This window comes from Euprymna scolopes, chromosome 3, assembly GCF_053919585.1.
Source record: "Euprymna scolopes isolate OS-2025 chromosome 3, ASM5391958v1, whole genome shotgun sequence".
Classification (NCBI taxonomy): Eukaryota; Metazoa; Mollusca; class Cephalopoda; order Sepiida; family Sepiolidae; genus Euprymna; species Euprymna scolopes.
This window is the reverse complement of record NC_136484.1, coordinates 144460724-144482461: the sequence shown is the minus strand read 5'-3', so window position 1 is coordinate 144482461 and position 21738 is coordinate 144460724. Positions and strand designations below refer to the sequence as shown.

Genomic DNA, 21738 nt, shown 5'->3' with positions numbered 1-21738 from the left:
AAATTATTGAAATCAAAATAACAAATATATTACAAATACAAGCATGAGAGAAAAAATGCGAAGGAATTGATTTGCCTTGTTACCGCTTCCAGTAGTGCTACATCGGAAATTAGGAAGTACATATAACCGAAAAGATCTCCACGATCACCAGATAGCAAAGTCGATTTAATACTCTGTCAAGGCAGGAAAGAATGCTCTGAATAGCACCTCCTTAGATGTGGACATTTTGGACATATCCAACTTTTATATACATGTAGAAGATTGCATAGTGTAAACCATTGTTAAGATGGTTTCTTCTCTGTTGGCTGAGGTGTATGGTCCTTTGCCTTGTGCAGTTCTAGGAGGTCCGCCTTCCCAGATTTTGCCTTCTTACCCTTTGAGAAGGAGTTAGTTAATTGCTAATAATCTGAGGCACTACTACCAGGGAATAATGACGGGGCTGCCCAGGCATATTTTGTAGGCCAGAGTGCTTTTCCATCTTTTCAAATTCCATTTTTCTGATCTCGTGTCACATCTTCCCGCTGTGGGAAGGAGATAAAGATACACAGAGGATTGCATCTTGCTTATAAAGTTTATGAGGTTCTTAATCCTTGGGAAAGTACAAAGAAGAAAGTTTGTTCTTTCTCCTCCTCTTTTTCAAGTTCTTCCTCCTCCTCCTCTTTTCCCAGTCTTTCTCCTCCTCTTTTTCAAGTTCTTCCTCCTCCTCCTCTTTTCCCAGTCTTCCTCCTCCTCTTTTTCAAGTTCTCCCCCTCCTCTTTTCCTAGTCGCTTTTATTGCAAAATTGAAGCGAAAGGAATAAGAAATTGTTTATCATCAATAAAAATCGATTGGAAATTTCATTTTTTTTAATCAATCTTGCATATTTGAATAACATCTCTAACCAGATTTGCTTCACATAAGTTCCTACCACTATTTCTAGTGTATTTTTGTAATAATGAATGGTTTGAATTAAATCTAGGAAAAAGAGTGACATCCTCCCCTACATCTCAGTGTAGTAACCAATGAAAAGGAAGCCTTTGCGTTGTCCTCAACTACGGTCTATTTATATATATATATATATATATATATATATATATATATATATATATATATATATATATATTTTTTTTCCTCAACAATACAAGCTTTCAAATTTAATATATTATCATGATTTTCAAAAGAATGGAAGACAAAATTTAAATTTGGACGGTAAATTAGGCCCATTAATGTCGTTTTCTTGTTTAAATAGATTGTAGTGATTCTATAGAATTTGTTTTTGGTGATAGTTTAAGTTAAGATGCGAAAAAACATATTAAAGAGGATTATGCACTTTAATTTTAATGACCGTTCTTAAGTTGATGCCTCCGTTCAGTCTTGAAAGAGAAAGGATAACCCCTGATGGGACAGATGCACGTGTAATTGTGTGGCAAAGGTTGCACAATCTCCAACCACACCTCTCCTGAATCGGCACTGTTTAAGCCCAGTGGCAAGGAGAAGTCCAGGACGACTGGAAATAATGCTGAGATAAGCGGAGAGCACATACAGCTCCTGGAAGTCCAAATTGTCACCCATCTGGTACTGGCCAGGCTCATCGTTGCTTAACTTTGGTCATCTGATGGGAACCAGCGTGTCAAACGTGATTATGTCGTTTCTTAAGTACGACTTGTACATAGCAGCCTACGCAACATCCCTGATGATCAGTTTTGCAGAATCTGAATCATTTTTAAAAGATGATGATTTTGCTTCTGTTGGACACAGGTATTATTCTGTTCTTTTCTCGAAAGTCCATGCTCCCAGACTTAAACTCTTTTCTTTAAAAAAAAGAAAAAGTTAGTTTATTGCTAATTTCCTGAGGTGCCCTTACAGTGGAACACCTACTGGGCTGCTCGGGAATTTTTTGTTAGCCAAAGTGCATACACCTCTTGTATTTCCCATCCCCTTTTCAAGTTGCGAGGTTCAGAAGTAGATGGCACCGGCTTTCTGGCTGTTAATAGTTGGAAAAATCCAAATAAAGTTTTCATCATCCTCGTTTCTAAGTTGTTTTTATTGTGAAACTGAGGAAGGATGGAAGAAGAAATTATTTTCCATCAATGAAAATCAGATGGCAAATAACATTTAATATGCATTGCATTATCAGCCAAGCTCTAATCTTTGTCCTATCGTCACAATGTTGCATTTCTGTGGCGGTTTTACAAATACTTCAATGGAATGTGCTCTAATGAACTTATAGCACTTGTTCCCCCTCAACATATATACTCTCGACCAACCTAACAAGCAATAAGATCCCACCCCTTCACTGTTGAGATCCCCAGATGCCAGAAAGCCTTCTACGCTTATAGTTTCTTTCCTCAAACTGCTAGACTTTGGAATTCCCTCTCTGTTTCCAGCTTCCCTTACTGTGCTAACATGCAGAAGTTTAAATGTAATTAAATGAACAGACATCTCGCTACTCAACTCCCCATAGTCTCTTGTTAGACATTATCACAAATAGTAGCTCCTTATGTCCAAGGAACAATATGCCTTGTTTGGAGTTTAAAAAAAAAAAAAGAAAGCATTTCTCTGATTTTGAATTATTCTTGCATATTTGGATAACAGGGGCTGCTCAGACATTTTTGTGAGCCAAACTGCACCCGCCTCTTGTATTTCCCATACCCCCCCCTTTCAAGTCGTGAGGTTGAGAAGTAGGTATTACCGACTCTGCTTATAAGGTCTATGAGGATGTTAATAGTTGGGAAAGTCAAAAGAAGAAAGTTTTCGTCATCCTCTTTTCCAAGTTGCTTTTATCGTGAAACTTAGGTGGGAAGGAAGAAGAAATTGTTTTCCATCAATAAAAATCGGCCAGATGGGAAATAGCATTCTCTGTTTTTCAATCAATCGTGCATATTTGGATAACATTTCTAACCAGATTTGCATTGGCGGCGTCGCACAATGTTTCCGCCACTATTTCTGGTGTGTGTGTGTTTTTGTAATGATGAATGGTTTGTACTTACCCTTTTGGTATCCGTAGAGGATCTGGCTTGTAGCTGATGTTGGGTGATGTGTGTGACAGGTTGTACTGGTCGATATCGATGCCCATTGCAATGTTCTTGTCTTGCAGCTCAGACTGAATCTGCTGCCTTGCTTCTTGGAGACGGACCAGCTGTTCAAAAGCCTCGGAGATACGCTGCTGCAGGATGGTTTTAATTCCATCGATCACTTGCGCTTCCTGCAGTAAACACATTACCGTTGATGTGTGAATTGTATGTCTTTGAGGAACTGTCTAAAAATGGTGACTCGCACTGAATCACCAGCCGAGCACATGGTTTGGAAAGGTGGATTTAATTGCATCGCTTTAGAACTAGGGAAACACATTTTGCATTCCTGGAAACTTTTGGGCCAATAACTAATTTCGAGTTATTTATTGATTTTTAGACATATTTGTTCTCTCTGTGATGAGAGAACATCTTGAATTAACATCCATTTAGATTATTCAGATTTCTCTGCTCATATTTTGTTAGTCTCACAATTTCTCAACTGATATAACATCTGACCTTCTTTTTGTTTTAATTTTCTTATCACTTTGTTTTTGCTGGGGATGGGACATTCTACCGGATGCCAAACATTCTCCCATTAGTTTAGTTACTCCAACCGAGAGATCTTTTTAAGATTCTAACGGTCCCTTTAAGTGCTATTGTTTGTATTTCTTTTGCACTTGGTTCACCGGGTATATTCGCCAGATAGTTTTTGAAATTCTTTTTCATTAGCCCGATTACTCCTATAATGACTGGCATGATTGATATCTTCTTAAGATTTCAGTTTCAGGTGTGTGTGCCTTGTCAGACTTGAAATTTCAAATTGAACCCTTTATTTAATCTGTAGAAGCAGTTTTTTTTTCATTTATTTTACAAGGGATTCACCACTCATGAAGGGCCGAAGACCACTCGAGGATAACCGTTAATGAATGTCAGGAGGTCGATGACACAACACCTGAATAGTGGTAGAAATTAAGTAGAATTTGATTGAAAGTACAGCTAAACAAGAACCTGTTTACATTGGACTTGAAAACGTACATGTTATAGTCAAATGAAAAGCAACCCCATGGTATAGAGTTGCACATGTGGGCAGTTCTAGAAAAGAAACTTTGTTCATTGAATTTGCACTTAGTTTTAGGCACAAACAGAAAGTGAGGAAAATTCTTGACAGTGGTTGTAGCTAAACGAGTGTTTCTTGTGAATGTTTTGCAGGGGAACATCATAGATTGAAGCTCAATTAGCACTTGTCATAAAAATGACGATAAAGCAGAGATAGATTCACAACATTTCTTCTGTGAGAAAAAGGTTATAAGAAGGAGATTTAGTTCTATCAGCCATGATTAGATAGAAGCCTTAAGTAATTTTTAATGACATCCTCAGTAACACATTCAATTATAACTTAGTACTTTATCCGTTGCACCACTGAGCTTTGTCGCTGCAGTTCGAAATTCTGTAAAAATTTCCACATTTAGTAAGATGCACCTAAAGAAAAATATGAAATGCATCATCCACTATTTTCTGAGTTATTGGTTTCTTAAATGATTTTTTTTACATAATATTCATATACAAAACTGATCCCCCACTCTAAACTTTAATATATACGAAATATACATATAAACTTTACTATATATATAAAAAATAAAAGAATCTTAGTTCTTAGTAGTGGAGAGTAAGTTAGCTGAGAGTATAAACCTACAAATTTACTAAAGTTTGTTGTTTATATTCTATATATTCTCTGAGTAATACATTTTTTCAATAATATGGCCCCCTTTTCCAATTAATTGCTGCCTTGAGGTTGGGTAGGTTTTGCTAGTATATATATATATATTTTTTTTTTTTACACGGTGGTCACCACTTATCAAGACCCGGAAGCCACTCAGGGATAAGGGTTATTGCAAGTACAGTACGTTAGTGTGGAGATTTAATAAAGTGTCTAGTTAAGGGGGCGGTTCATCAGGAATTTGTTTATGCTGGACTTGAAGGCATCCAGGTTGTAGTCAGGTGGGAAGCAGGCAGATGGAACAGAGTTCCACATGCGTGCAGTTCTAAGAAAGAAGCTTTGTTCATAGAATCTACGTTTTATTTAGGCACAGATAAAGAGTGGGGGAAATTTTTGACAGTGGATTCAGCTAGACAGGTGTTTTTTGTGAAAGATTGGCGAGGGGGAACCAGAGATTGGAGTTCAGACGAGCACCTGCCATGGAAATAATGATAAAAACAAAGATAGGCTCGCAACGTCTCTTCTGTGGGAGAGAGGTTGCAGGATAGAGAAAAGGGCATCCCCCACTAAGCCACAAAGTCTATTTTGCACTCTGTCAAGGCAGGATAGGCTGTTTTTAGCAGCTCCTGCCCAGATATGGCAACAGTATTCCATCCTTGGATGTACTTGACTTTTATATAGATAGAGAATTGCATCAGTAGTGAGATATCTTCGTGAGCGGTAGAAGGATACCACTATCTTTCCAGCGACCTTGGCAACAGACTTAATGTACGTGTTCCATTTCAGATCAGGAGTAAAAGACAAACCCAGAAGCTTGTCAAAACATTGGGCTTCTCCTAGATGAGAGCCATCCATTTCAATTGATGCCAGATGGGGATCAGAGCGTTGATGATGTAAAGATAGGAGTTTGGTTTTAGATGCATTAAAGGTAACCAGCCACCTCTTCCCCCACTGTGCCACACACTCAAGATCAGAGGAGAGAGAATCAGAGAGAACTTTGTCATTTACAGCCTTTGATGTGTAGCCATAGATGGTCCTGTCATCAGCATAGAAATCAAAGAATGATTTAAGTATGTGTTTAGGGAGATCATTGATGTAGATTAGGAAGAGAGTTGGGCCCAGGATTGACCCCTGAGGGACTCCAGCATTAATACTGAGGGCCTCTGATTTTTGTCCATCGACCACTATTATGAGCCTATCGGAGAGAAATGATTTAATGATTGAGAAAACATTTCCAGTTATACCGTAACTGGAAATCTTGTGAAGTAGGCCCTTATGCCATACCTTGTCGAAGGCCTTTGATATGTCAAGAGCAATTGCCCTAGAAAGGAAGCCTTTGTCAAGAGATTCACTAATCCTGTGGGATATAACCATTAGCACATCTGCGGTAGATCTTGCAGAACGGAAACCATATTGTGTGTTACTAAGAAGGTTATTTCTGGTGAGGTGGTTGACTATTTCTCTATTTAATATGGATTCCAACAACAACAGGAGACTTATTGGTGTGTACTGAGAGGGAGATGACTTATCACCTGAATTCTTAAATACAGGGCATACTGATGAGGTTTTCCAGGGAGTCGCAAAGCACTTCTCCTTAAGGCAGTGCTTAAACAGTTTCGTAAGTATGGGAGCAAGTTCTGGTTGAAGCTTTTTTAACCCTATAATTGGGATGCCGTCAGGGCTAGTTGCTCTACTGGAATCGAGGTTCTTGATTAGCTTGGCGACCTCATGCACATATATTTGTATGTTACCTAGCGTGTTCTGTGTTATAGGAGGAAATATGGGAAGTTGATGGCCTTTGTCGCATAGGGTAGAATTAGCTGCAAAGTTCTTTGCAAATAGTTTGGCCTTGTCTGATGCTGACGAGATGACCTCTGGTCCATTGATAATGGTTGGAATAGAATGCACACTTCTGTTCAGGATCCTATTTGTTATTTGCCAAAACTGGTGGGAATCAAGCCGCTGATCAGCTTCCTTGGATTTAACAGACTGAGTATATAGCTCTCTTGCATGTTTTATTACTCTTTTACAGTGGTTGCTGGCGTTCCTGAAAGCAGCTTTAGTCTCAGTGCATCTATTACGTTGGTAGTTATGGAAAAAGTGATTTCTGTGCGCAATAGCAGCAGCACAGGGAGAACCATGGCTGGCTGTTAGGTTTTTGTTGGAATGTTTTAGATGGTATGAATCGGTCTATGCCTACAATTAACCATTAGGTCAGATCTAATACTATAGAGGACACATCCTTTTTAAACATGGAATGCAGAGGTAGATCAGATATGAATGTACGGAAGCTATCCCAGTCAGCCACAGAGTATCGGTATACAGTACGGAGGAGGGGTACGTCTGGGGACTTCTTACATTTTGTTTTTATCGTAACTGATATGACGGAGTAGTCAGAGGATCCTAGAGGAGAATGAACGGAATATGAACATAGCTCAGGGGAAGTTGAGAGAAAAAGTTCTAGGAGGCTTGCATATTGACCAGTAGTATCGGGTACATGGGTGGGTTCGCAAACAATCTGAATGAAGTCATAAGCAATGGCAAAATCATGACAAAACCTCCCCTCATCATCTGTCTTATTTAAATGGGTCAGCCATTCCACATTATGGACGTTGAAGTCACCACAGATGTGGATGTTAGCCGAGGGATATGTAGACAGGATGTGGTCTATTTTCTCAGATATACTCTTAAAGATAGTAACTCTGCTGTTATGGGGTCGATAGAGGGCAAATATAAATGCAGTGGTGTAAGCAAGTGCAACCCAGAAGCACATATAAGGTAAATCAGGATCTTCTCTAGAGATATCCCTGCCACACGGGAAGCCATCTTTAATGTAGGCACATATTCCATGCCCATGGCGATCTTGGGGGTCAGATTTAGCTGTTAATTTAGAGTATCCGTTAATTATGAACTCATCTAGGGAAGTGGTCGGCCCTATTCCAGTTTCGCTTAGAAAGAATATGTCCAGTTTTGTCTCCTGTAATTGGGTTTCCACCTCTGGAAGGTTGGAATGTAGATCCCTGATGTTGGAGAAGGAGACCTAGTAGTAGGGGTCTACGTTGGAAGATGGGGTTCTAGGTTTATTCGAGTTTTTTTCTGGAGATATTTCATGTTGAGGTTCTGGGATTTGTGGAACAGTTCGGCATACTTGGTTAGAGCAGGATAGAGAGGGAAAGTAAGAGAGAAAAAGACAGGAATTTTTTTTTTGTAGCACATATAAAGATAAAGCCAAATAAAATAAACGGGGAGGAGGGGAAATGGGTACAAGGGACTTATTAATATCTAAGTAGTAAAGTCCGGTGCTAAATTATCAATTCAGGACACTTTTGAAGATAATGTCCCCTCCCATATTAATGGATGGATGTTTTTAGCGTTATCTATCTCGAGTTTGAATCATTCGAGCTTCACCTTATAATTAAAATCCAAGAATGAACTTTTATCAATTTGTAAAGTCGGCTTAATATTTACATTTGAGTTTAGATGATTATTCAAGGTTTTTATTTGGGAGGTTCGTTTTCATAGGTGACTTTTTCTTTGCTAATGTCACTGTGTATTATATTTCGAATATAATCGAAAATAAGACCAACTATATTAGATGGTTTGATTGGCTAGCCAGCAAGCAAGCTTATAGTAATAATATATATTAAGTATATTACTTAAATAAAATCCTAACTTTATCTACTGTAATAGAGAAAATAATTCCCGGCATTTTTTTTTTTTATCGCTAGTTTACTTCATGGAGCATGAGTGAGCAGTGTTTTTCCTGTTTCAATAGTAGTCACGAAGGGGGGGGGGTGACGAATCCCATCTTAAAAGTTTGTCAAGACGGGAAAAGTAGAGACAAATAAATACATATACATAAATAAAACAAGAAAAACAAGTTTAAACAAGGTAACATGAAAAACATTTGTTAGAATGAATTTTAAAATACTCAACGTCTGTTTGACATCTTTTGGCGTCTGTTTTTTTTGTTTTTTTTGCCGACTGGCATTTTGCCATGTCTTTCTAGAGCGGAAGAAGATTTCTATTATTTATAAGTATGACTAAAAATTTAATAGCATGTTCGTATATAAAAACACAAGGTAACCACAACTCTTTGCATAAGCCTGATGAATTCTCACGAGAATGAAACACAGAATATTCTGTGTAGCTTAATTAATTTGCTATATATATATATATATATATATATATATATATATATATATATATATATATTACTTTGGCGAATGCCAATATTTTTTCCATAACATTTTACAGAATATAGGCATTTGTGGAAATATATTAGTAAAATAAAATGATGTTTGTGGACTGACTCTTTCTTTGATCATTGGGATGCATCCAGCTATTATATATGCTCTGAAGTCAGAAACATAAGTTCATTAAGCTTGTTATTTGAAACAAGTTGGACGATAGTATAAGTGATATATACCTTAAGGAGACTTGACGTTATCCGGAATTGAATAGCGATAAACAAATGTTCCAGCCTCCTATACTTTTATTGTCATCAAAATCGGTGAAATCGCCTATTTTTTAAAAAATCAAATCGATTGATTGTCTGCTCTAGTTAGGGACTCACAAGTGTAATTGTTTGAATCTTTCTTGCACTTGGTTCACCAGGCACACCTGCCAAGTAATTTTTGAGATTCTTTTTCATGGGTCAAGTTGTTCTTATAATTACCAGAATGATGGAGATTCCCCCACATCCCCCCAAGATTCCAATTTCTTTTCATGTCGTACATAAGACCTTGGTGTTTAGTTATCTTTTCCCTCTCAGCTCTTTTTACCCAGCATCATTGGGAGACACTAAGTTGCTTCTGTCTCCTTCTTGTCCCATATCACTATGTCAGATTTGTCAGTTGAATATGGAACTAGTTCTAAGCAGAACACCTAAATACATTTATACAAAAGAGTTTTGTTTCTTTTATTATGAAACTCACTGCAGATAAGGAGCACATTGAGGGACATATAAAATTTCTGAACAACTTCCACTGTTTTACCTGGAAATTTTTCCACATATGAGTTGAAATTCCACCAAAACATGATATATTTAAAGTTATAAGGGTGTCTCTACCTCCATAGTTCTCTTACTTAGAGATTTGGGACTGCTTCCATTATCCTCTCTAGAAACATTTCCATATAAATACCGCTTTTAGTTTTTATGTAGATTCTCTAACCTTTCTTTGCATATGAAAACACATGCACAGAAATTGACATGCATGTATGTAGACTAGACCCTCTGGGTCTAGACTTTTTATAAATGTCAAGTAGGAATGTAGACCTCACAACATTATTGGTATAAATAAATGAAAATAAAATTATTTAGTAAAATATCTATACATTAACACACTATATAAATTTTATAGATTTCATTCATTTATTTAAAAATGCCTAGTCATATAAAATATCTTTATGGCTTCTTGCCTTTTAAGCTAAAATCAAAGTGTAATGTTATTACTGTAAATAATTCAATAAAACTTTTTCAAATTTGGGTTTATGTGAAGGTAGATAGCCTCTGGAGTGAATGTGATATTGTGATAACTGAGATATTTCTAGTTAAGAGTAGGATATAGACACTTTTAAGTATTTGAGACCAACGACACCCATTATTCCCACACTTTTGAATGGCCATGTGCCTAATTTGTTCATAATGTATTTTTATATTTTGTGCAATTTGAAAGTGTAATATGTGTTCCCTACAACATCAGCACCATTTGACACCGGAAGTTTTCATGTAATTATCTCCCTTGGAAAAAATTCAAAGGCATACAGAGAAAGTGCTGCTTATAATATAAATAGATAATCTAGAGATTTTTTTTATTTTGTTAGTCCCCAGACAAAAGGAAGGTGGACCTGTAAATTCACCCTTGTCTGTTCATCCATTCGTCTATCCGCACTTTTCTCAATAACTATGCCTTGGAATTTTTGGAAATTTTGCACAAACATTAAACATGATATGAGTAAAAAAGTAACAGAATGGATTTACCGGTTATCCCCCTAGGAGTGCCTTTCAGGTTAAAATGGGTAAAATTGAGGCTGTTGTGCTTATTAAAAAAATTGATGCCTTGGATTTTTATAAAACTTTCTGAAAAGTTGTAGCTAACTGATTCTCTATATAATTTTGTTTGTCTATACTTTGTGATAACTCTTGAGTGTGCCCCAGGGGCTCTTTTAGGGATAATGAAAACACTCCATTTTTGGGACTACTTTACCATATTTGTCCAAAATTTTCTATGTATGTCTATTTAGCAGTTTTGCATGATACTGAACTCAAATTTAAATATGTTAAGGCCTTGGGGACTTTTGGGTTTAAATGGGGGGGGGCAAATGATTGACTTAGTCATTTTTTTTTGTATGTTGCAGAACTCAAATTTACATATGTTAAAGCCTAAAACTGCACCGTTTGTTCATTTTCACCAGGATTTAACGTCCCCTGGGGACTTTTGGTGTTGAATGGGGGAGGAGGGAAATGCTGAACTTAGTCATTTTTTATGCCTCGTTCATTGTGTACTCACGGGGGATCATGCACGCTTCACTTGTTTTGTATGAAACCAGTTCCCAAAATTGTATGTTTTCAAATGACAAAATCTAAAGAGTTAATCAACTTCTAACCCAAATGATTTCCTTGCCATATGCCATTCTCCAGTAAGGTTAAATGGTCTGAGAGATGCTTTAAATGGTTTTTGTTTTCTTCATAGAAATCAATAGTCTAGAACAATTTACCTATATTGTAGTTAATCGAACAGTAGAAACCTTGTGTGTCTGTATAATGGAATTTCTGCAATAAAGGTGAATGACGGTCATAGAATTTTATATTCGCTTAGTCAATCAGCAAAAAGCAACCAACGGTGACGCGACGCATTCATTTATGAAAAGAACTCATAGAAATTAGAGTTTTTCAATGCGAATCGTGTGATGTATCCAGACAAGAATTTCACTATCAAGATTTTCATCTTTTATAAACACACTTCCTGACAAATTAGAAGCTAATAATCTTAACCCATTAGGCCCCACTATCCTATACAATTAATTTCTTTTAAAAATCTATAAGACTAGCAGAGTTATACGACATTGCCCTGGGCAAAAATGTAAAATAAATTCTCTTCGCCCTCTCTCGTTCACCCCCTTCTCCCCACCCTTTTCCTTTCAATTTGTGTATTCTAAGCCAATTTTAGTCATTACACAAAGTTTCAACTCAATTATAAAACATGGAATTTGATGGGTTAATAAAGAAATAATTAATTTCTGATTTTTTTTAAACTCATAGCAAGTATAACAAATATTTTTTTTTTAACTTGTAGCAAGAATAACACATATTTTTAAAAAATATTTTACTAAATTTTTGAGAACGTTTTGTTTATTATGCTTAAATCTGAGCAATGCATGGTTTTTTACCAATCGAATTAGATCATTAAATAATTAGATGTAGAACAAATTAAATGCAAGAGTCATTTCAAATCAAGTTACTAGGTTGCTATAAAGAAGGAGAGCATGATAGTTTTTAAAATTTAAAAAAAAAAAACAAAGGAAAAACAAGCAAAAGAAACAAAAAACAATGATTTTGTTGATTCAAATACTTAAGCTTAATTTTGCTTGTTGTAATAAGCAATCAAGAGTAACCTCCCTTATTTTATGATTACTTCTCTTTTACAGAACACTTTCATTAAGTATGAAGCTATAAAATACATGCCCGCTTAAAAGTAGCCCAGAAAATTTTTTCATTTTTTAAATTACCTGCAGTGTTATAAAAGATGCTGGAAGTGCTCCCCATTGACATCCATGCATTTTTAGGAACGTTTAATAACGTTTGCAGATACTGCCTGTAGATAATTCTCCTGATAGTGTTTGTAATGTTTATTAGTTGGTCTAGAGTGTGAGAACTATTTGCAGAAACTTTTTGTTTGAAAGTCCCTCAAAGATAAAAAATCACAAATACTTTTCTCCTACTGTAATTATGTATCTACATGTCTCAAGATCAGAGGAGAGAAAATCAGAAAGAACTTGGTCATTTACGGCTTTTGAAGTATTACCATAGACGGTAGTTTCATCAACATAAATGTCTACAAATGATCTTAGGATGTGATTCGGGAGATCATTGATGTAGACCAGGAAGAGAGTTGGGCCCAGGATGGACCCCTGAGGTACTCCAACATTAATACTGTGAGCTTCTGATTTCTGCTCGTCAACCACTACTCTTATGAATCTATCAGAAAGAAATGATTTAATAATTGAAAAGACATTTCCAGTTATACCATAGCTGGAGATTTTGTAGAGTAGACTTTATGCCATATCCTATCAAAGGCCTTTGATATGTCACGAGCAATTACCCTAGAAAAGAAGCCTTCATCAAGAGATTTGCTAATCCTATGAGATATAACTGTTAGCACATCTGCTGTAGATCTAGCAGAACGGAAACCATATTGCATGTCATTGAGGAGATACTTTTACTGAGGTGTTTGACTACTTCTCTATTTAACAGTTTCCAGCAACTTACTCATGACACACAGGAGACTTATTAGTCTGTATTGAGAGGGAAATGATCGATCACCTAAATTTTTACATATGGGACATACTGATGATGTTTTCCAGGGTGTTGAGAATCAATTCTCCTTAAGACAATGTTTGAACAGCTCTGCAAGTATGGGAGCTAGTTCTGGCTGAAGCTTTTTGAGCACTAATGCCGTCAGGGCCAGTTGCTTTACTGGAATCGAGGTTTTTAATTAGCTTGGCAACATCGCGCACAGATATTTGTATGTCACATAGCGTGCTTTCAAACATAGGAGGAAATACGAGGGGTTGGTGGCTTTGGTCGCATAGCGTAAAATTAGTTGCAAAGTTCTTGGCAAAGAGTTTAGTTTTGTCTGATGTGGACGAGATTACCTTGGTCCATATATGATGATTGGAATAGAACACACACTTCTATTCAGGATCCTGTTTGTTATTTGCCAAAACTGGTGGGAACCAAGCTGCTGCTCAACTACTTTGGACTTGACGGACTGAGCATACAACTTTCTTGTGTTTTTTATTACTCTTTTACAGTGGTTGGTGTCAGTTTTAATCTCAGTATATCGACTAAGTTGGAAGAAATAGTGATTTCTGTGCACAATGGCAGCAGCGCATCAAGGATAGAGCCACGGCTGGCTGTTAGGAATTTTTTGGAGCGATCTATACCTACAATTAACCATTCCGTCAGATCTAATACTATAGGGGACATGTTCTTTTAGAAATGGAACACAGAGGTAAATTTTATATAAATATGCGGAAGCTATCCAAGTCAGTCATAGAGTATCGATATACTGTACGATGGAAAGATATGTCAGAGGACTTATTGCATTTTGTTTTTATTTTAAGACAGAATGGAGGATGAATATAGCTTAGGGCAAGTTATGAGAAAAAGATCTAGGAAACTTGCATACTGACCATCAGTGTTGGGTACATGGGTGTGTTCGTGAACAATCTGTGTTGGGTTATAAGCAATGGAGAAATCGTAACAGAACCTCCCCTCATCATCTGTCTTGTTTGAGTGGGTTAACCATTACACATTGTGAACATTGAAGTCTCCACACATGTGAATCTTAACAGAAGGATGAGCAGACAGGATGTTGTCAGTTTTCTCAGATATGCTCTTAAAGATAGTAACTCAACTGTTGTGGGGGCAAAAGAAGGCAAATATAAATTCAGTTGTGTGAGCAAGTACAATTCGGAAGCACATACAGGGCAATTTAGGGGTTTCTCTGGAGATATCCATACCATATGGAAAGCCATCTCTAATGTAGGCACATATTCTATTATTAGCTATTAATGCTAATGAATAATAATAAATTATTGGCTCTTAATACTATTGGTCAATAAAAAAGTACTAGTTGTTAATACTATTAATAATTAACTATTAATACTAATGAATAATAATAAATTATTGGCTCTTTATACTATTGGTCAATAAAAAAGTACTAGTTGTTAATACTATTTATTGATAATTAATTATTAGCTATTAATGCTAACAATTAACAGTTGGATATTAATACTTATTAACTAATAATACTATTAATAATATAAAAACATTTTGCTTCCATGTAAACGTGATGAATACGCCACTTTACCTTCTGTAATTCTTGGTCTGGCTCATCATCAACAATGTCTGTCCCTTGGCGTCCTTCTCGGATTGTCAGATTTTCCACATTCACGTCCGTTGGTAGATTCATGTCCTCCAGTTGTTGCTCCGTGACATTTTTCGCATTCGAAAGGTCCTCAATTTCTTTATCAAGCTCCTGCAGTGTCTTCTCAAGGATCTCTTTCCACTTGCGAATGTGATCAACACGATCAGCAAGGCGGATGTTATTGGAATACTGGTCCCACTTCGTCTGCGCGTATGTCTCGTTACGGAGATAACGTCCTTCTTGTCGGCATTCGATTGATGCATCTTGTTGGTGCTCAGAGTTTGTTGAGATGCTATAATTATTGGTAAACCAGTCTGGAATCTGATAGTGAGTGCTTGGTCGCAGTTCAGTTGCCATGGTCAAGAATAGTTTTGGAGAAAATCTTCAGTTTTCTGAAAGACATAGTTATACAATTATGGTACGATTAGTAATATGAGAGAGAAAAAAACAGAAGCGATTGGAGAATTCGGAAATATCGCTGAATATCATTGATTACTATGTTTCTGAATTTTTTAGATGAGGATTGATTATTCGTATGATTTGGATTCTTCGGACTACTGTTCTCATCTGATACACCTGGAGAAGGTGTGTAATAAATTGCGAACAGACGGGCTTACCTGACAAACGCTCGAGGTGTGCATTCTGCAAAGCGGGTGGTACGTCCAAAGAAAAATGGCAAGATGGCGGCGGCCGGTTAATATTGCCAAGTAATCACGCAAAATCTCGTGTTCTCTCGCACACACGAGAGTTCAGCTTAGCATAAAAACGGGTCACTGTGAGCAAGAAGCGAGAAGGAAAAACGTAGTCAAGAAAAGACGACGCTTCTGACGACTGAGAAGAAAAAAGAAGAAAAAGAGCAAGAAGTAGAAGAGGAAGAAGAGAACGATACATGAGAAGACGAGGTGTGTGCGGTTTTGATTAAATCGAAACAGACACAAAAAAAAAACCTCTGATTACAAGCTATTTCGGCTTTGGTATGGAGAAATTTGACATCAGATTAATTCCGGAATTCGATGGCTCCCCCACTGGTCCCTCGGTAGTCGAATGGCTGGAAAAGGCTGAGCGCGTTTGCCGGTTGTGCAAGATTAAAGACCCAGCTATGGTTATCCCATTGAGACTCACTAAAGGGGCTTATGCCGTGTACCAGCAGCTAGGGGAGGATCCGACCATGGAGCAGATTACACAAGCGCTATACGGGGCATTTGGTACAGACCCTTTTGTCGCCTGGAGGCAGTTTTCCGAACGCCGACTTGGGCCGGGGGAGACAGTGGATGTCTACATGGCCGACTTGAAAAAGCTTGCCACTCTCTTCGGCGGTGCAAGTGATCGCATATTGGCATGCGCCTTTTTGTCGGGACTTCTGGATGAGGCAAGTCGACTGCTGCGAGCATCGTCAAGACTCACTGAGATTGGATTGGAGGAGTTATTGGCGAGAGCACGAAACATCTTGAAAGACGATCGAGAACTAGTCTCCGCAGCTGTTGACACTCTGGACTCGCCAACGAAGGGTCTACGATGCTATACCTGTGGTGGCCCCAACCACTTTTCCAGAGACTGCAAAAGCGGTACAAGGCGCACCCCTAATTATGGAGCACGACAAGTAATACGGTGTCACCAATGCAATAAGCCAGGCCACATAGCGCGGAATTGTCCGGGAAATGGGCAAGGGGAGGACGCCGCAGCGCTAGCACCCTCCCCAACGCGGCATTGAACAAAGCGCTGCCTGCAGTAACAGTTCAAGTTGATGGATGTGAACGTTCAGCGCTGGTTGAGACCGGCTGTACCCAAACCCTTCTTCGAAAGGAATATTGCGCCACATGGAAGAAACGAAGGATCCCTGTACTTACTGTCGGCCAAGGCTCATTGGTGTGTTGTGGGGTCAGCGTTGTTCATATCAGCATTGGCAATGGCTCTCCGGTTGCTGTGACGGTGTTAGTAGTCGATGGGGAGCTGCTCGGATATGACCTTCTTCTTGGAATGGACGCTATCACACAGCTAGGCAGAATTACTGTGAACGGCGCCGGTGATGTGAGCTTCTCTCGAGCAAACAAACAAATGTGTGCAGCAATCACTCTCGATGAGCCCGACTTCCATGCAGAATACGATAAGGGCACAAACACTTGGACAGCGTCCTGGAAATGGGCAGGCGACCAGCCACCAGTGTCATTGCGGAATCGACTTACAGAGTATCCTCCTCCTGCGTGGCTTAGGGGACAGTACGAGGCAGAACTTCAAGTGTAGCTGGATAATGGCTGGTTAGTTCCATACCCAGAGGATGAGCTCGGGCCCCCGCGGGGGCTAATTCCCCTGATGGCTGTCAGACAAGAGAACAAGCAGAAAGTTCGACCTGTTCTTGATTACCGGGAACTTAATCAATACGTTGACCCACACACTGCGGGGGCTGATGTCTGTGCTCATAAACTACGGGAGTGGCGGCGGCAGGGTGCGGAAGCAGCCATACTGGACTTGCGAAGAGCGTACTTGCAAATACGTGTTGAGAAATCGCTGTGGCCGTTCCAGACGGTGGTGATCAAAGGAACTCGCTATTGCTTGACCAGGCTAGGATTCGGCCTGAATGTAGCCCCTAACATCATGACAGCAATCATGCAGGCGATCCGGCATCAAGATGAAGCAGTGCAACATGCGACATCGTCGTATATAGACGACATTTTTGTCAATGAGAGCCTCCTGTCTGCCCAGGCGGTCAAAGAACACTTCGAGCACTTCGGATTGTCGTGCAAGGAGCCGGAGCGGCTACAGGACGGGGCGAAAGTGCTCGGACTGCAGGTGAGCGGAAGTGCAGATGGCCTTCAATGGGGAAGGAGTGGTGAAATCCCGGAAATCCCATCTACCATCACACGTCGGAGCACGTTTTCCATTTGCGGAAAATTGGTGGGTCACTTCCCTGTGTGTGGGTGGCTCCGAGTGGCTGTAGCGGCCATAAAGCGACGGGCAACTTCTATGTCAACTGGATGGGACGATGAGGTGCATGATCCTGCCCTGCGAAGCATGCTGGTGGAAGTTGTGGCCAGAGTGACCAATGATGACCCTGTACGGGGGAGCTGGTGTGTCGATGGGAGTGAATTTACAGTTTGGGTAGATGCCAGCTCACTTGCCCTTGGCGTTGCTCTGGCGGTCGACGGAAGGATAATAGAAGATGCCTGCTGGCTTCGGCCGGAGAATGACGCCAAGCATATAAACCTAGCTGAACTCGATGCTACACTGAAAGGAGTCAATCTAGCGGTTCAGTGGCAGGCTAGAATCCTTCACATCATCACGGATTCCACGTGTGTGCATTGGTGGATGACCAATGCCTTGAACGGAAAAGCACGTCTGACAATGAAGGCGTCGGCCGAAATGTTGATCCGGAGGCGGCTTGCTACCCTAACCGAAACCACTAAGGAATACGACTTGGTCATAGATGTGACACTGGTGCAGTCCTGTTTGAATCAGGCGGATCGTCTGACCAGAGTGCCACGCCGTTGGCTAGACCTGCCAAAAGAAGTGAACGAGTCAGCACCTGTAAATTGCGCTGCAGTGGGACATAGACTCAGCCCGGAGCATATTAATGATGTCCATTGCCAAAGTGGGCACCCTGGTGTAAACCGAACGCTTTACTTCGCCAGATTGGTTGACCCCTCTGTGTCTCGGAGGGCTGTGAAATCTGGTGTGGGAAGCTGCAACACCTGCCGATCGATCGACCCAGCACCTGTCCGGTGGAAGAAGGGAATACTCAGTGTGAAGCGTAATTGGGATAGGATTGCGATGGACATAACGCACTACAACGGGAGGCATTTTTTTACGCTTATCGACTGTGGACCATCTAGGTTTTCATTGTGGCGGCCCCTTCGCTGGCAGGACGCGGCTACCATTATCCATGAGTTGGAAGGTGTGTTCCTCGAGCGTGGCCCTCCTTCTGAGATACTCACCGACAATGGCCCCGCTTTTGTTAGTGAGTTGTTTAAACAGTTTGCAGATGGCTGGGGTGTCCATCTGCGTTTTCGGTGTGCCCATGTTCCCAGTGGAAATGGGATTATTGAGCGCAATCACAGAACGGTTAAGACAATCGCAGCGCGGAAGGGGTGTACGGTACCTGAAGCAGTCTATTGGTACAACGTCACCCCTAAGGACGATGTTTCACCCTCCACCGCGCCAGCCAACGCGCTACATACATACCGTGTCAGGGTGAGAGGTTTGGAGAGCAGCTCACTACCCGAACCGGAGCCACCACAAAAGAACATAAAAGAAGGAGATGTCGTCTGGGTTAAAAAACCCCGAGGCCAGTGCACGACTCGCTACAGAACTGGTCATGTCACTGAAGTGATCAGCCCGCAGGCGGTGCGAGTTGATGGAGTACCTCGTCATATTAAAGACTTAAGATCAGTATTTCAAACGCAGCTGCCGCTTGATGAAGATAGTGAAATTGAATCCGTGACCAGCGACCCATCATTCTGGTTTATGACGGCTTCAACGCACAGCGACACTGAGAGTGGTAGCCTTCAAAGTACTGACCCTCCTGCTGATGATGAAGACCTGGACAGTGATACTGCGATGCTCAGCTTTAGGTTCGCCGACCTTCGTGTCACGGAAGACAGCGCAGACGATGATGAAGCCCCGAATCCCCCTCTCCGAAGAAGCACTCGAAGAAAAAGGCCACCGCCTCCCTGCTCTTTCTGTGATAATGAGATCAGGGGGGAGTGTGTAATAAATTGCGAACAGACGGGCTTACCTGACAAACGCTCGAGGTGTACATTCTGCAAAGCGGGTACGTCCAAAGAAAAATGGCAAGATGGCGGCGGCCGGTTAATATTGCCAAGTAATCACACAAAATCTCGTGTTCCCTCGCACACACGAGAGTTCAGCTTAGCATAAAAACGGGTCACTGTGAGCAAGAAGCGAGAAGGAAAAACGTAGTCAAGAAAAGACGACGCTTCTGACGACTGAGAAGAAAAAAGAAGAAAAAGAGCAAGAAGTAGAAGAGGAAGAAGAGAACGATACATGAGAAGACGAGGTGTGTGCGGTTTTGAGTAAATCGAAACAGACACAAAAAAAAAAACTCTGATTACAGTTACAGCATGCGAAATGTTGTAAAAATGACACTTAAGATGAGATCAGTAGTCAGAAGAATACAAATAGTATGAATCATTCATTAATGTTCTTGGAAATAAGTCTTTAAGAATCAAAAAAGAATTGGTGAAAATAGACTTGATTGTATTTTAAAAGAAAAACATTCTCAGCAAATTTAAAAAAAATTATTTCTAATTGCTTATTTTCTTACTCCAAGAAATTAATTTTGAAGAAAAAACAAATAAAATAAGATTTTGTTGCGTTTAAATTTTAATTATATGCTTATTTTTCTATCAATTCTCTTAAAAATAATGTGTATATTTAGGCAGCATTTTTTCTCTTAAGCATATTTCATTAAAATAGACGTTTTTGTCTATTAATTCTGTTTTTGATCTTTGTCAACTTCCGAATAAATGAAATGTTTATAGAGTTATTAAAATAATCGCCGAAATAAATATACACGTTATTAAAAATAATTATATACATTGTTCAAAACCAGTTAAATTAATCAATCTGTAATGATACATTCAGAAGGATTGGAAAGTACTCGGAATTACAACAAATGTGGTGATTACATCAGCCAGTTCCTGCCAGAAGTGAAAACCGGAAGTGAAAAGTTAAAAAGGATCGAAAACAGAATTAATAGATAAAAAAACGTCTATTTTATTTAATGAAATATGCTTTTTTTTCTTATTGTCAGATGAATTCTTATGCAAAACTAATAATAATGGTTATGATGATATTAATAATAATTATGATGATAATAATAATAATAATAATAATAATAATAATAAAGAATATAAGAACAGACACAACTGTGTGGGGAAAGCAGTAAACTGGGAACCGTGCAAATGACTGCATTTCGAACATGCAGACAAATAATACAACCACAAACTGGAATAGATAGTACTGGAAAATGAAAACCAAAAAATCTTGTTGGACATTGAAGTACAAACATATAAACTAATCCAAGCAAGGAGACCAGACGTGATAATAATTAACAAGAAGGAAAGAAACTGCCAAAGATAGATTTTGATGTTCTGGCAGACCACAGGGTGAAGATCAAAGAGACAAGAAAAACGAAGCAAATACACAGAATTTACTAGAGAATTGAAAAGTATAAGAAACATGAAGACAGTCAGTATAATACCAATAATTGTATGAGCACTAGGAACAATACTAAAAAATGTTTTAAAAAAGATTGGAGAAATTAGCATCCAGGGGAAGATTGAGACCATACAGAGGACGGTATTGTTTAGAATAGCTGAAATCTTCAGGAAAAACCTTGAATGCAGAATCTAACCCATAAACTACAAATACTAAGCAGCCACATCGGGGGGGGGGGGTGCAACAGAAGTAAAACAAAAAGATGAAAGAAGCATCACATGAACTTAAGGAAACGGAAAAAAAAATCTTTCATTTGAACTGAACCCTGTACTTTAAAAGTTCTACATTCACTAACCCAAGAATTCTCATCCATTCTGTTAATATGGCCATACCATCGAAGTCTCCTGTTCTGCACATATCTCCCTATACTGTCCAGATTGAATCTTCCTCTACAATCATCAGATCTAAGTTTGTCTTTAAGACTCACATTACACATCCATCATATCATTCTCATATTTTTCCCTCAATGTAATGCATACACTCTTCCCTTGATCTATACTTATTAATGTCAAGATAAAAGGCAATAAACTATAAAAAATAATGGCCTACAATCTCACAGAATATATACATACAGATCAAATACTTTTAAATATGACAGGAGAAATATATTTAAAGTGGTTTCATTACAAAAGGAAACTTA

At 39.1% G+C, this 21738-nt stretch overlaps 1 protein-coding gene across 1 annotated transcript in view; it reads right to left on the bottom strand.

Moving 5' to 3' along the window:
• Positions 1 to 21738, bottom strand: part of LOC145259693 (tektin-2-like) — an 82269-nt gene that overhangs the window by 25935 nt on the left and 34596 nt on the right. Inside the window, exons 2-3 of the mRNA XM_080117367.1 lie at positions 14808 to 15256; positions 2970 to 3184 (exon numbers count right to left, since the gene is read on the bottom strand). Coding sequence (XP_079973493.1) covers positions 2970 to 3184; positions 14808 to 15221 — 629 coding nt within the window. The 5' untranslated portion in view covers positions 15222 to 15256. The remainder of the gene's footprint in view (positions 1 to 2969; positions 3185 to 14807; positions 15257 to 21738) is intronic.